Source organism: Anoplophora glabripennis, unplaced genomic scaffold (assembly GCF_000390285.2).
Source record: "Anoplophora glabripennis isolate ALB-LARVAE unplaced genomic scaffold, Agla_2.0 scaffold715, whole genome shotgun sequence".
In the NCBI taxonomy this organism is placed as follows: domain Eukaryota; kingdom Metazoa; phylum Arthropoda; class Insecta; order Coleoptera; family Cerambycidae; genus Anoplophora; species Anoplophora glabripennis.
This window is the reverse complement of record NW_019416828.1, coordinates 170,680-187,868: the sequence shown is the minus strand read 5'-3', so window position 1 is coordinate 187,868 and position 17,189 is coordinate 170,680. Positions and strand designations below refer to the sequence as shown.

The following is a 17,189-nucleotide window of genomic DNA, read 5'->3' as shown; positions in this document are numbered from 1 at the left end:
ATTGAGGAAAAATTTCCGGACATTAATTCAAGGACGTGGGGGATTCGGTAAGAAAATTTTACAACCAAAATTTATTTTAAAAATTTGACATGTTTCATTTTGAAACTTATTTCGCCAAAATAAAGTTGGCTTGACAGGTAGACATTGTTTTGTGGTGCATGACATATTTTTAATGGTTCTTAATAAAACATAAAAAACAACACGTTCCTTTCACTTTAGTAATAAATGAGATATTTAATTTTTGAATTTAAATATTTACCTTTGCAATACAATTCACTTAGTATTACTAAAATAGAAGAAAAGTAAGTTTTTGTAGAAAAGCGATGTCTATGGCAGTTTATCAAAGATTCTTATTAAAACATAAAAAACACATTCCTTTCACTTTAGTAATAATAAAGGCATTTAATTTTTTAATCTAAATATTTATCTTTGCAACACAATTCATTTAGTCTTACTAAAATAGAAGGAAAGTAAGTTTTTGTGGAAAACCGATGTCTATGGCAATATATCAATTATTCTAAAAAATCATAACTGCAATCAAGTAGGTTTAGGCTTGTGATGTCAAAATCGTCTTCGCTATACGTCACGTTGACAGTAATTTTCTCTACAGTGACTGTATACAAGACAGTGGCGACAATAGAGTGTATCATTTTTAATCGGTGCATGTGATTTTAGCTGCCATGTTGCATCCAGTGTCAAATTCATCTGTGATGTGTCATGTGTCAGGAGGATTCTTATGGTTTTATTCAATATTTCTATTGTTTTATTTTAATTTTAGTGAATAGTAGTGATACAATATTGGGTATTCTGTGCTAAGGGACAGAAAATTAAAGATTATTTGTGGAATTACTGTTATTTGCTACCGGCATTTACCTACTCTAATTAAATTCTCTTTATAATGTGTGCACATATATTGCACAAAGTATCGTTAAAATATCAAAAACTTGCACAAACTGTGTACATGCTGTTGGTTCTAAAACGCCGATTTATAAAACACTTTCAAAATTTAGCGCATTTAAGAGACTTAGAGAACTTAATTGCAATGAAGCGGTATTTTGTTTCTTCTTGCAGATGGAAGAAGTATTTTTACAAAACTTTTTGCGATTATATCTTCACAAAACTTAAGTTTAAAAGAGTTTTTCTTAAATGAAATGTCTGGTTTAAATGTAGATGTACCAAATTGTCATCAGATAAAAAATAAAATTGTTAAAAGATTTATTATGTTCCGATTAAAAATAGCTTCCAAAAGCATAAAAAAGCTTGCAAGTAAAAGTGTTGCTGGACATTTATTGTAACAAATACTATCACTAGTATTAATTAAGTATTTGTTTTTGTAATATAGACCTAATAAATTTAATTGTGTAATGTAGGTGTGCTTAATTTTACTTGCCTAGAAAATAAAAACCAATAGTTGCTATTATTATATATTTATCCTCCCCTATTGCACAAGTAGATTCTACATTCATACATTATTTAAAATCACTTTCCAAGGTAGTTATTTGCTTAAAATCTGTGCGTAAAATTTATAAGAAAGATAATATTGTACTTAATTTATTTTTTGTAAAAGTTACTTTTAATTTGACATTGGATGCAACATGGCGGATGGGCGGGGTTTAGTCGCTATTGTCGCCACTGTCTTGTATAGAGCCACTGTAGTATAGATTATTGCAGATTTACTAGTTTTTTAGACCGAATTAATAAAATTCATTAAAGGTAAGTTGAAATGTTCCCTTTTCTAAACATGAAGCACCTACTAAAAAAAAGTTTTAATAGTTTTCACACATTTTAAAGCATATTTGTATCTGCGTTTCCAGAGAATAACACGGTAAGAATTGTTTTATTAAAAACATGCTAACTCCGTTGTAATGTTTCTAAGGTTAGTTACGACTCGATGATTTAGTTCAATGATAATTAGATTAATATCATCCATTAAGATGTGTCAAATAAATCTGATTGAAAATGACTTTTTTGCATAGGTACACAAATATAAAATCTTACAATCAATTTATTAGTTAATTTTATTCCACGTATAATACCTACTTATTTTATCTTTCATTTAATAATTAATCTACACTGGTTGGATTTACAACAAGCAGCAAGCCTATGTTATCTGTGTCCATTTAAAATTCGTCGTTAGTTATAAACATGAATATCATGAAACTTAAACACCACTTTTTATCTCTTTTATAAATAAAGACTCATTCAGCTTAACATCAAAGATTACTTCAAAGTATTTCAGAGATTATAAGCAAAGATTAACCTTGTGCTAAGGTGAGCAGGTGCTTTCATATTTTTCTTTGTGGAGAGGATTATCTGGGTATGTCTGATATTAACAGACATGTGTACCACTCTTTGATTATTCTCAAAGCTTGGATACTTTCAGAACAATACCACCAATTGGATTTGGGAAATATGTACCAAACTTGTGGTTTTTAATTACAACGTCTTGTACGTTTTCACAGAATGCTTTTTCAGCATTGTAGTAATATAAGGTTTGATAAGTTTCTCTAATAATAGGGATGCAAAGGAGTATGCTTAAGCTCAACGTATTAGAAAGAGTTCCTATGGAAATAAATTTCTCTATTCCATTATATTTGTAGTAGACTCTTTTGGATAGATAAATCTCTGTTAATATTAAAGATAGATTTATCAAACCTTACATCACTGTAATCCTGAGAAAACGTTCTTATTTGAATATATGTAGATGTACAGAATTTAAAAAAAATCACAGTTTTGTTCGATATCTCCGAAATGCAATATTCAGTTGCACTTTAAGCATTTTTTCTTAATGTAAAGGGAGAGGTGGAGTTGAAGTTACACGTATATTTACAGTCTAACATCTATTGATTCCATATATGTATTAAAGAAACAATATTGTTATCTAAACTTTGCCAAAACGGCTCATCATTTCGTAGTCAGCGATATCGTCTCCAACTACCCTATGCAGAGCTAATCCCTGTCAAAGGAGACTCAATATACTTTCCATGAGCGGCAGAAGGCGCTTTGCGATATCCAATTAAAGTTTTCACCTGACTTCCAAAATTTTCATAGAAAGTTGCTAGGAACTTCCAGTCGCCCCAAACGCCGAAACCGCCACAGACGACATCGCCAGATGTTAGCGGAGCAGCCTACGGCGAACTGCGAAAATATAAAATTCACCCAAGTTTCGAATTTCAAAAACTGAAAGCTTTCCAAATAATACAGAATTCGAATAGGGGAACAAATTAACGACATAAGTACCATGTAAATAATACAAGTTCATTATATCAGTTCCATTTGGCGATATTTCAAAGATTGGTGAAATCCGGGAAGATAAATAGTCCAAAGCTAAGGTGAACTTCGGTATAGGATATCTGCGGACTCATCAAGGATTGAGATCGGACGTCTACCCTGATGCCTCCCTTACTCCTGGCCTAGCTCTTCATCCACCCAGGCATTGTCCACCCTGCGCTGCAGAAAAGCTATTATAAAGCCTCCAAGAGTTAAATTAAGCTCCTAAAGTTTTCACATAAGCTTTCTCACACTTCATACAAGCTCCTCGAAACTTTTAAATATTTCAGGTATTCATAGGAGATCTAGAAACCAATGCTAGGCAAGGCAAAACCTAACAGACAGTGATATAGACACTATAGTAATCATACTCGAGGTGTCGTTAAAACATTTAGTACACCAAGTCTAAGTTGAAAGGCTCCAGGATGTACCAGAGTGGAAGGAGACAACCAAACAAAATAGATCGTTTCCCACATTTAAAAGATCTACCTCACCTCCAATGGAAGATAATTGACAAGGACAAGTGTTCGTTGAGATTGGCGTGATGAGGGAGGCGTCCGAATATCCCTTTTGTCCCTTTACCGGCAAGCAGGAGACGAGAACCCAGCACTACAGGCAATGCATGGAGATCTACATGGAACTGGGTAAAAACGCCCGTTTTCCCCATATTCTCAAGAAAGAGATAGTGAAAGATGACATGGCGCCCAACGTGGGGCCCGAACGTCCGAAACTCAAAGAAAATGTGATGAAGACGGCAGTCTCTTTTACATACATATGAATATTTATACATATCTATAAATAATATGGATGTGTGTACAAACGTATTTATTCCTCTTTAAGACCATTACAAAACTTACCCACATGCAGAATATAATTATTGCCAAATTGACAACTCATTGCATTGTTTTCCTTATCTCCCACCTGATCACGCGGTATTAGCAACGTCGTTGTTATTGGCCAGGTGCATATACAGCGGCCAATTATTTGGCTATGTAACTTCCCCGCTGTTGCGGCTTCACCGCAAAAGGGTGTTATTGTAATTACAATTCATTTTTAAAATATATAAAATAAGTTTTCTATTCTTTTTCATTTGTTGCAACAACATGTTTGTTTCGAGTTTATTCACTCAAATACGAAAATCCTTATTATTTTTACGTACTGTTTTTGTTGGAGATGGTTTTTGTATATAATTCATATTCATTCGATTCGAGAGACTCGACATAGTAACAAGTGCGTGTGATTCCCAACTCCATAAGAAATAAATAGAAAGCCGAATCAACATTTTCAAGACATCAGAAGGGCCCTTCAAGAACATAGGAGTTTCAAAGGAGGTAAGCCATCTCCAACCATTTTATTTCTTTATTCATACAGTCCACCACTTTGAATAACCGTGGCGTTATAACACCCGCCAATGGTAAAATAATTATAAAATACCAAACTTCTTTTCGCTTTACTGTAATTATCTAATTAACTGTTAAATAATTGTTGATTGAGTCATAAATGTGCAATTAATTAGTGAGAAAAATTAAAATATATTTTAAAATGTAACATATTTCTATTAAAATATTTAAATTATTTAAGTAAATTGATAATATAATCATTGTACTTTTAAATTCAGTTAACTTACAAGGAAATATAGTGGAAAATTATGATACAGTATAGAAATGTTTAATAACAATAAAAGTTATCTTAATTTTCTTGAATTTCAATATCAGTTCAATGACAATAAAGTTTGACAATAATAATATAACACATTAATAAAAAGCATAAGATTTTATATTGTAGATATACCTCTATTTTCAAGATTTTGTCTTCTTTCTGTGTATTTTATTTTACTTTATGACCTTTATTATGTCATCTCATTAATATTATTTGTCATATTTATTTCTGGAGAAATTTAATTTTTATTTTTTATTAATACTGAAACACAACCTGAGATGAAGTAGTCCGCATTATGAAGTAATATTTATGAACAAAAAAGAAGGTTTCCGATCACAATACTGAAAGCAGTTTAATGTACCAAACTCACAAAGTTCGATTTTATATGTCGGAAACTTTTTTATTGTTGACAGCTGTATTATCATCATTATTATTAACGTGATGTATCGACCCACAAGGTGTGGTGTCTAAGCCACTAATGTTCTAAAGATGTATATTGCAATGAAGAACATTGCTTTATATTTGCTACATCAATATGAAAAAAGGCGTAGGTAATAATAGGGTGTAGGATGGCAGATGCTGGGTACCTGATTATATACCTGCATCTGCACCTGACGTTTCTCCACCACTTTTAAAAGATTGTATTTATTATCCTTAAAAATTGTGTTAATCCATCAGTGTTTTGAACAAATTTGAATAATATATTTATTCTTGATCTAATTCTAAGTACATGATGTTAAATTAACAACGTACCTGTGCTATATAACTCATGGGCCTTTACCAGGCCAGGTAAAAGCATTAACAAAATAATTAACATAAATCCTGGTATTACCTTACAGTTTGGATCCTGTGTCTCAAATTTGTTTAGAAGAGTTTTAAGAGAAAATTGTAACAGAGAGTAATCTAATCTGTGACAATGTATTAGAATAAGTTGACATGGAGATAGTAATATTGGACAGTTACATATAAATGTGCCATGAGAAAGAAATCTTCGTAATTGCGACAAGGGGGAGATCCGCAAAGTTTTTTAAGATCACAAACAAACTGGGTTTAAAGGTTTATATGGATTTTTACCATCTGCTGATGATCTTGATAACTATATTTTCATATGTGGATTTTTTCCAATGTGTTAAACGTGTATTGTATTTACATAAGAATCAATACATGTTAATCGCTACTTATTAGCATAGTACATTAGCTTAATCAACAATTTAATGTCCCAACTGTTTACCGCTACCTAACGTTGGCGAGAATTCATTCACGATAACACCTACTGAGACTTGTAATTTTAGAAGTACTAACTCTATACACTGGAAAACTTCTTTTGAACTCATAATCGACCGTCCACGAAATTTGTATTTTCTTAACTTTCAGGCTTCCATGTCGGTTGTCCATGGTTAAACAGTATCGTCAGTTTAGACTTCTTAACTTTTCGAGAGGCGCATCATTATCTTCTTCAAAAGAAACTCACAGGTACTAAAACCGCCTGGCATGGGTCTGTTATGGTTAATTATTTGAAATAGAATGGAAGAAATGTAATGTGAAATTATAATAATACAATGTAACATACGAACCTCAACTTCAGTTTATTTATTCTTTCTCTTAGTGATACCCTAGCACATTATCAAATGAAAAAGGATCACGAAATTTGAGGAAGAACAACGTGCCGTACAGACCCGAAGGAAATCTGCTAGAGAACTAATGAAAACTAATTATCTTATCGTGACCAAACGAAGGAATTTTATGAAATACAGGTCAACGTACTCATCTGTAGTTTGATCAGCCACTCACTTAGCATTCTTTTAAAATTCTCATATCTGTTCAATAGGGATTAATAGGGATTAATTCATTGTTTCCTAAGGTATATTTTCGTACAAATAATAAGTTCAAAACGTAGAATCATTTGCTTTCGTCAATAAAGATAAATTGTTTGGAAAAGGGGACCATAAACTCACAAGCTGAAAACAAGTTAACAAGTTAAAACAAGTCTTATGATCTATCGTCTTTTGTTTCTAAGAAACAGGGGGTCAAATATGATTTTTTTTTTAAATAAAATTTTAGCCATCTCTTTTCCAAAAAACAATGGAATGCAATAAAATTTGATATAGACAGATTTTTTATGGTGTCGTGTACTTACGTCAGTGTGTCATCTGTTAAAGGTCGTTACCTACGATTTTTTCCAGTGGCATAACTTTTTTGATATTAAATTCTTTAGATATAGTGTCATATATTACATGAAATTTCATTTTATTTAAAAGGTAATATTGTTGAAGTTGCTAAAAATGCACTGTTTTTTGAGAAAAAATCTCTTTGTGTTTATCAGCCACTGAATTTATTGTACTCTCTGTGAATAATTCGATAAAATAAATAAATACAAACTGTAATAGAAATGATATCACAAATTTTAAGGAGTCGTTAATATTCAAATTTAAAGAGCTCTAAATAAAACAAGGAATTTGGAACACAATTTTTAATTACCCATTACCCAAGATGTAGACTTCAAACTTTCCTTGTAGTAGTTACCTGCATGTAAAATCTGACAGTGTCGAAATTAGGAGGAAATTAGGAAGAGGTTTTAACTGTCAAAAAAAAATCACATGGAATATTCTCTTGCCACTTTCAATCAAAACTTTTATTTCTACTGATCTGTTAGAATAAACTATACATAATTAAAAATGCATGTGTGGAGTGGTGAAAGAAACACGACAATAATGACATTACCTGATAGCCAGAGCAATCAACATCTTGTTTTCATCGCCTACTGAACTCAAAGTTTTAAATCCGTGACATTGCTACGCAAACCGAAACATACAAATCTGCAAATAACGCCATTTTTCTCAAGAATGGCTTTCTGTAGGCGATTTTCTCAAGAGACAATATATTTTTTAAATGAATCGACCTTTTCAATGCTGCTGCCAGTTTTAAAAAAATACAACTACTGTAAAAGTTTTGACCGCTAAAAGGGAGAGATAACCGGAGAAAACTATCACCCAGTATATTGATTCGACTAAAGCTTTAAGAAATAATACGCCATAATAGTCCAAATAAATATGCCAAATTTTAACGCAATCGGTAAAAGAATTATGAAATTATTAATTAGATTAGTTTTATTTTTGACAACTTTGAAGGCCTGTAACTCAAAAACCAAAAAGTTTTTATTTAACTTTTTTTCGTAGATCGTATTTATTTATCGTCCTGAATATGCAGTCAAACGTTGTCGGTGAAATTTGCGGATACCCTGTATACCCAGCTAATTGTAATGATTTTGTTGTAGAACTAATGATTGGGGAACTAATGAAATGATAGAAATAGTACAACAGGATATTTATTCAAATTATTTGAATAATGCATAATATGCTTAAACACGAGAAGTCAAAATTCAGTTGCAGCTTCTTCAACAGAAGTTGATCTCTTTTAAAAAGCCTAAGTTTTTGAAACCAATATGAAAATAGTAATGGTTGTATAAGCATGGCAAATTCCGTTTCTCACAAAAGGTATCGACGTAAAACATCATTTTTCTCGTGAATAGATCAAGAAAGCATTAATAAATTATTCTTGAATTTATCCCAACAGAACAACAGTTAGCAGACATCCCAACAAAACCTCTACCAGTTCGAGGATTTTTGGAACTAAAGACACAGCTATGTTTGGAATGAACTAATGTGATTTGATCGGGTTTTTCCGGGGCTTTTCTTAATCCTAACAACTAATATTGGACCACCAATTTTCCCCAGAAATTCCTTTAAGTTCATATTTTTTTATTAGTCGATTAATTTTTAAGTGCAAGTATATTTACCTAAGTAAATACAATAAAAATGAATCGACTCGTTGTTCAGTATTTAATATTTACAAGCGTCTAGACTTTTGAATTGCCTGAAGTCGATACACTTTTATAAGTGCTGACAGAATTATTAAGTTCTGGGACTTAGACGAGCAAATAAGCTGTTTGAGTTAGTTGAATATGTGTTAGATATATTGATTAATATAAATGCTCATATAAGAGGCATATCTGTCACCTTTGAAGTGTCATGTGCGAAACGCAATCTAGGCAGTGGCGGCTGGTGTGGGGGGTTCTGGGTCATAGTAAAAAAAGTTAATATATGTAATCTACATAATTAAATAGATTAACCTTATAAAACACATCAAAAAGGAAATGTTAAATTTATATTGTACAGTCAGTTTGACTCGACTTGCAAAACTCGTGGGCCCCTCGTAGCTCGCCTCAACATTTGTAAAGTATTTACAGCGGTGGTCATGGTTACCGTCGCGCAGCAGAGAAAGACGGAGGCGCATATTTACTATGCAATTTGGTCTCTGTTTAGTCCGACCATAACCAAGTAATACCTATTTACCACTTCTTTTCTAGGGCGTACAAGAAGCTTTTCCATCTCTTCTTGTTTTTTGCCAACGCTTTTACGTCCTTTAGCACTTTCCCATATTATTCAGTTCCTCGTTAGTACTTCTTCGCCAACTCGTTTGTAGTCTTCCTCTTCTCCTTTGGCCTGCTGTGGTCCAGTTGCAACTTTGGTTGTGTCATCATCACGTTTTCTTAATGTATGTCCTATCCAGTTCCATTTACGTTTCATTATTTCACTTTTTATTGGTTCTTGTTTGGTTTGACTCCATAATTTGTTTAATTGTGGTGTAAAATTTTGTTACTTACATATTATTTCTTGTGTTTTTTAAAAAATTGTAAAAGGTTAAATTGATTGTAGCACTAGCAAAAATCAATGGTGCGCGAAATATAAACTTTGTAATTGAAAAGTTTATTTTGGACAAAAGTAGAAGAATGGACTTTCACTATAAACAAAATGTTGCGTACATTTTGCCTATATTTCAATAGTACTTAGAATAGAATTACAGATATTTGATTTTTTTTCAGTACTTTGTACCTACATTTTTCCGCCCTTTCTGGTGTGGAAGTCAAGAGCTGCCACTGAATCTAGATGGTATAGTCTTTCCGAAGTCAATTGAACATGTACAAAAATGCCTGGCAATAAAATTTAATGACTCATAGGCGTCCCTAAGAAAGTTTTCTGCTAAAGGTAAAAAATTATAATAATTTGTATATAATGTGTAGAAAATTCCTATTATATGTTCATTTGGTCAACAACATATTTTAATTATTTATGTCCTCATTGTATTCCGTTTCAAAAGGTCTCCAAAATGTCATGTTGTAATATTATTATTTCTCCCTTTCGTAATTGTAATATCAGTTAAATTAAAATTACCTGAATTACACCAAATTCCGCATTGCTGCACTGCACTGCCAGGCGACTTGTCCACAACTGAAATTTATGACGCAGTCGACCAGAGCAACTGTGCGTGAACGCCGTTGCCCGCACGCGCATTCTTTAACTGGGCGTAATAAACTGGGGCGAAATAAATATGGGAATAAGTTTTTCACATATTTCAATGCCGAGTTGCTGCGTATCGACCGAGCCTAGTACATACTGTCAAGTTATTGGTTATTCAATTGAAATCGGAAAGACTATAATCGTTAAATAGACTTGTTTAGAAATTGACAGTAATAACTAGCTTACTATAAGAAATGGACTTTTGAAACATTATATTACAGTAATCATAAAAAAATGTTGTGTCCAACTATTGAAGAATATGCAGCATGTATTTTGTCAAAATTTTGGAATTTTAGGAATGATTCTAGAGAAAACTTTTTACTTTTTTACCGAGAGGAATCACTTCTTATATCTGTGCCACTACTATTAGATCTGTTATTCCTATAAGCAATGGGGAAGTAGTATTTTATACATTTCGACCACTGGTGGAAAAGCGATTCTCTTAAAATATCCCACTAGCAGTGCGGTGCCCAGAGATATCCGACACGGCATGACGAGCAGACCTCTCGTCGGTCTGCTGGAACTGAGCACTGAGCAGAGCCACGGCGTTCAGTAGTTACCCGATACTCGTATGATGAGGTTGGCAGTCAAACAATTCGATGTTTTGAACGCGAGGGCCAACAACCTCCGGCGATTCCAAATCATCTGTTTCGTTTTCGGTGTTACGTCGAGTGTGACTGTTTCGTGTGTTTTTTGAATTACCAGCTCTGTGAAACTGTTTTAGCGTCGTTCGCTGTTTGTTTGCGTGTAATGCTACGCAGCTTACGATGAGTTGAATTTACTTTTCTATTGCCAGAGTGATGAATTACAGTGATTACTGATACTGTTTGGATTAAACTTTGTTGGATATCTATCGAAGCTGTGTGAATGTGGAATGAGGTTAGTCTTTTCAGTACAGCTCAGCATACAACAACTCCAAATACAAATTTAACAATTATTGTAAGTGACGTTTCGAAATACTCTGATGTTGCATCTAGCAGCAAGCCCGGAGTTATATTTTATTTAACCTCTCTATTAACCTGACCTGGGAATGAATCCAAAGAGTTAGTTACAGGCAAGTTTGGCCGGCTATCGTAATTGCTGACAATATGCTAGTGTGTCTTCAACAGTGGAACAAGAAGAAAGATTAAGTCCTATGCCAATTCCTTAGTCTATTGTTTAGTCACTTGAAGTACTACAATCAGACATCATCAATTTCATAAGTGGTATTTTTTCTACCTCACAACATTTAGTTCAACTAAATATTTGTATTATTGATTTAACTTCCGTGTCACATTATATCAATAATAGATTCGTTATAGAATGACTAACAAGGTTTTCCTGTTTGGTAATGGGAATTTAGTTAGAAGTTTTGGAAATTAATTCTATTGATTTTATTACCATTTTAGTGAAAACATTTATTGCACAGTCGATACGGTATACCATCTTTGATCTTGACAACATCTGTCACATAAATAAACGAGTAGTTTTACTGTTTTGGACAGCTGATAACGACATTTGGTTAAAAGACAGTGTTCTACTTAGCCGTCTACCAGGCGATATATTTTTTCTGTTGGGACTGCTAAACCATATTATTTCTTTCCTAGTGGTACCGTGTCTATTTATAGCAATCGTGGTTGCAGTTTATGATCGTCATGCGTTTATCATTATAATTGTTATTGTTATTACGGTATGTTCACCCATTTAGCCTACGTGACGCTGGATAACGAATGTAACAACAAAAGTCGATTGCTCATGATTAGATATGCGATTATTGGGTAATCGAGTACAGATATCAGGATTTTTTATAGAATTTACTCGGGACATTTTTAATACAGAGTGAGAATCCAACTGAATTTTGCATTTGATCGGTTATTTATTTATAAAAATAATATAGCTCTGAAATCCAAATGTTGTCATTAAATTTGTAGGTAAAATGGTCCGTATTTTTTTTCTAAACTTTCAATTTCTCTTTTATAATAATAAATGGAGCATCAATATGTTCATAAAACATGAACAAATCCAAAAATAGCGTTGGAATAAACAACTGCCCTTATTTTTTATCAACACTAGTTAAAAAGTATGTCAGAATTTAAATTATAGGCATTGATTGTGCTAAAAAAAAACAAACAAAAAATAAGCAAAATGTATACATTTTAAATCCAAATGAATAAATTATTAGTATTAAAAGTATTAAAAATATTGTTGAACCGTAGGTATTTCATTTTTGTCATTTTGTCATGAGTTTTTTCTACTTGTGAAAATATCCTATAAACAAAATCTAGAGCGTGTTTGAAAATTAGTTTGTAATTTATTGTAATGTGTGATTTTTTAAGAAGTTATACCTAAATATATACTTTGATCACCTTAACGATAATTTGGGATTATTTCATGTTGTTAAAAATATGTCTATTTATTTCCTGAACACCCTGTACATGCAAATTTCAAGTTCTCCATGGCAACCTTATTTCAAAGACAAATAAAATGTTTTAAGTAGGTACTACTAATAATTTTTTCCGTAAAATGAAAAATAAAAATAGTTTCTCCGTAATCCACAGCAAACTAGACTAACTCTACGTACTGGACTGCATAAGCAAATATGCAACCTACAAGTACTATTATTTTTTTTAATTATTTTATTTTGATTTTATCACGTCTTACCTATTTTCAATAAGTTTAAAATCCTTTCTTTGAATGCCCAATTATTATATAAATAAAGACTTTAGAATTTTATAACTGAATTAAGGAGATCGTAAACGTTGTTATATTCAGATTATCGAATTGAAAGTGATAAATTAACAAAAAAATGAGTCATTCGATTATAAATTCCAAACATTTACGTCACAGAAAAGATTAAGGATTTTATATGTTTGTATTATAAAATTCCTTTAAAATCTAAACACCTTTAAATTTCAGAATAAGTATAAATATTTTCTTTGTTCACTTGTAAATTTCAGGGGATTTAAGTAGGTACTAAAGATATACTTTGAGAGATATACTTGCAGCTAGCTAGTTTTATGGATATATTAGGGAAAATTAAATATAAATATTACTACGTTGACCCAATTCTCTTGCTACTTTTAAATTTCCAAACTTTCAGACACAATAAAAGTGATGCGTCATTGAAATGTTCATATATTTTTTAAATTTTCTGAAGTAAGTACCTACCAGAGAATCGAAAGTGATGTCTTATTTTAGATACATGTCGGTCTACTTCATCCCTTCTAAATGAATACCTTTCCCGTACAGTGAGTATACACTGTACCTATATTTACCTGCGTGGGTTGCCACCAAAAATGTATGATACGAAAATAGAACGTATAGTATGTAGTAAGGGTTATTCAGAGGGTAAAACAAAGAAACAGCATTTAGAACCGTTAGCCCACGCTTGCTTCCGGATCTGGTTTCCTTTAGAGAAACCTGAAATATTCCAAGCAGTATGATTTACTAAACAATAGTTTAATAGACAGTCAATGATTTTTCAAAACAATTTTGATGATGGTTTATTTCTAATTAAAAAGAAAGAACGAAATAAATTTACTTTAACGCTCGACTATTTTTTACGTGTTATGTTTTTAAATATATATTGAAATTGATTTAAATATAAAAATCGGGTAAATGGGATAATTGTAATACAATGGAGTGATGTATGTCAATTTCACTGAAATGATTCCGAATAACTGAATTTCTAGAGTGACCATCTTATTTTTAACGCCAATGTTAGACTTTTTATGCGTTTTCTTTTTCACAATCTGTCGTTGTAAATTCAGTACGCAAACGTTAAAAGATCTATTTTTAGACGAAACGGATTCAAAAGCTGCTTTCTCGTTTCATTATCTCTTCGTAGAGAGATATTGGCCCCACTATCGTGTCATGATTAAAGTTAACTAGCCACTTAAAAAACTGCTAAATAAATTTTAAACCTAAAGGCTTCGTCTAGGAAATTTTCCGATTTTCAATTTTATTTTTTATACACACGAACTACGTAGTTGATAAGGCTTTTTTTATTGAACCGCTCGCAAAGCTGCTGCGCCCTAATGCTACAGACTAGACTACAGACCACGTTCTGTTTACCGAAGCCTTTATTTATTTCTTACTTTTATGGCATTGCTTAATACCTTGTTTTACTTTTAAAAAACGAATAAATATTCCTTTTAACCAAAGTGTTCACTCAAGGGCTTCCTTGTTAAGTTGTTGTTGAGGCTGTTGTTTACTTTTTGGTTTTTCCAGACTTACGATAAGCTGTACAAGTGAGCGTAAAGAATAGACAAAGGATTTCAGTCGATTCTTGTGAAAAATTTCCAAAACAGATATCAATTTGATGTAGAGTATGAAAAAAGCATACTAAGTGATTGGAAATCCTAATCCTTAAAAAATGATAAATAATGCATCTTTTAGAATAGGTGAAATGAAAAATCAGGTTTATAAAATGAATGCCGATTTATTAGGTATATACTTTTTGTGTTAACTGTGAACAGTTACTTTTACATTCTAACATCTAACAAATTTTTTGATAATTTTACTCATTCGTGATAATATTTTAACTATAACTGAGTACTTTCACGCAAATATCCCGTTAAATAAATTCTGCAGATAAACTTGTATTTGGTGCACTTGCAGCTAAATCGGAGTAGATGTCCTCATTATTGAGTAACTCCACTCCATTCTATGATTGTCGTGCGTTGTCTTTATCTATTCCCATCATCCCATTAGGTAATCTCGTGGCGGGGTGTATGGCGCGTAGTGCTGGACGAGTGTCTGTTAATTTTGGTGAAAATTATGTTTAAATGCAATACAATAATTAAAAAATAATACAAAAAATAATAATAATACAAATACAATAATTAAAAACAGTGATATATTAAATCTCAATTATATTTTGTTAAATAAACGGATAAGATTAAATCATATTAGAGAAAAAGTCAACTTTTAATTGGTTTTACATACTCGGAATAGAGTCAAAATTCACTCATACTTCTGTTAGAATAGTTTCACTCATAAAATTTTAGTTGTGCTCATATTAATAGAATAGAGTGAAAATTTCACTCAATCGGGTGTGGACAGAAATTGATACATTATTGAGTAAAATTGAGTGAATTTGAATGATTTTTTTACAGTGTATAGTCGACTAACTCAGCTTTTTGCATCTTTAACTGATGATATTGCACTGTGCGGGTTACTTGCCCTGACCAGTATTGAATTATATCAGTCATTCGGATTTAGTCTTCATCAGCATGTCATAAATGAGAAAACCAACGAATAATCCAGTTATTTTTATTACTGTAAATATGAAGGGAGGTATACGGACACAATAGAGTTAGGTACTCTATGAACGATCACTGCTATTCAATGCCTATACCCCTTCAATACGGTTAAACCGGCAGGGAGCGACCTGCTATTCCGCTGACAAACATGACCTCTTTCGCCAATTCGGCAAACCGATATTTAACTGACGATATTGCAGGATCCTCGATTAGCATTGAATTTTATCAGCGATCTCCAGTAAACAGTTATATTCATCCATCGGTAAAACCCACCAGACATATACTGGTTTGAGACTAGTCTTCATCCGCAAGCCATATGTGAGACGACTGATGAATGATCCAGCTATTAGAATATCTTAGACATAAAATGAATGTACTTATTAGATCACGTAAGACCTAGAACTTAATAATACTGTCGTCGTTATTATAAACACATAGTGTATTAACTTAAAGGCAATTCAAAAGTCCACTTTGTAAATATTAAATACTGAAGAACGTCGTTTCATTTTTGTTATATTGAGTAAATCCAATACCAGCAATGTATTCCATCTTTAAATAAGCATTAATGCACATGACAGTTCACAAAAAAATACCGCAAACAAAAAATTATAAACAATAACTCATTTATATTAAATTTATTAAATAACATACTTAAATCTAATTTTAACGTTTACAAGGATAGGTATGTAAATTAAATTATTTAACTGATCTTAGAAATAGTTAATAAAGTAAATTTTGTCGTACCTATTAATATTAATATCTTTATGAACATATTGCAGTATTTAACGGTAAGTACCTGTCTTAAGCTATAACATGAGTCACAGTGTACAAATCAATATTGAGAAATTTCTTTCAACTCAATGTTATATAACAATTGTTCACCTTAAATGTCGTCAGTTGTTATACTTTTTAGTCTGCTGTATGTTATCAAATATTAGCTTTAACGTTACAATAAAAACATGTGAGGTGTTAGCTTTGGGAAAATAAACAATGCAGCTTACATTTAATAAATAACATTTAACTTAAATCGTTTATAAAAAATTAACTGTGTACCGAGGGGCGATCCGCTGATGTAATCTTCGTACGTTTGCCCTGGAATCTTATGTAATCGTTTCTGAAATCTTTGCAATCTCCGTGTAATTAAGACGTTTTAATATTTATTTTTTTGAAATTTTGTAATCATCTAAGAATCTCTTTAAAATTGAAATCTATGAAATTTTATCTGTAATCTACGTAATTTTATCTGTAATCTATGTAATCTATCTGTAATCTATGTAATCTTATCTGTAATCTTCGCTGTAATCTGTGTAATCAGCTAACCAATTTCGTCGATGTAGTCGTTATACAACGCCCCCCCTACCTCAATTTCCAAAGGATGCCACAGAAACCTAGACAGAAACCTATATAGTGTGATTGGTGTGTTCCGAAGGGCAATCCGCTAAGGAAAAAACATACGAAGATTACAAAATTTCTGAAATATCTTGTAATGTATCTAAGATTTCAATATCAATTCAAAAAAGATTACAAATTTCATATAAATAAACAATATTACAATATCTTTCAACAGATTACAAAACATTTCAGGAGATTTCAGTTATTTTAGTAGATTTCAATGATTATTTAAGATTTCAATAGGATTATTAGAAATTAAAAGAAGATT

At 31.9% G+C, this 17,189-nt stretch overlaps 1 protein-coding gene across 2 annotated transcripts in view; it reads left to right on the top strand.

Moving 5' to 3' along the window:
• Positions 1–10,864: 10,864 nt before the first annotated feature.
• Positions 10,865–17,189, top strand: part of LOC108913817 — a 147,698-nt gene continuing 141,373 nt past the window's right edge. For both annotated transcript variants that reach the window (XM_018719443.2, XM_018719444.2), the window contains exon 1: positions 10,865–11,165. In XM_018719443.2, the coding sequence (XP_018574959.1) occupies positions 11,154–11,165 (12 nt within the window). In that variant the 5' untranslated portion in view covers positions 10,865–11,153. The remainder of the gene's footprint in view (positions 11,166–17,189) is intronic.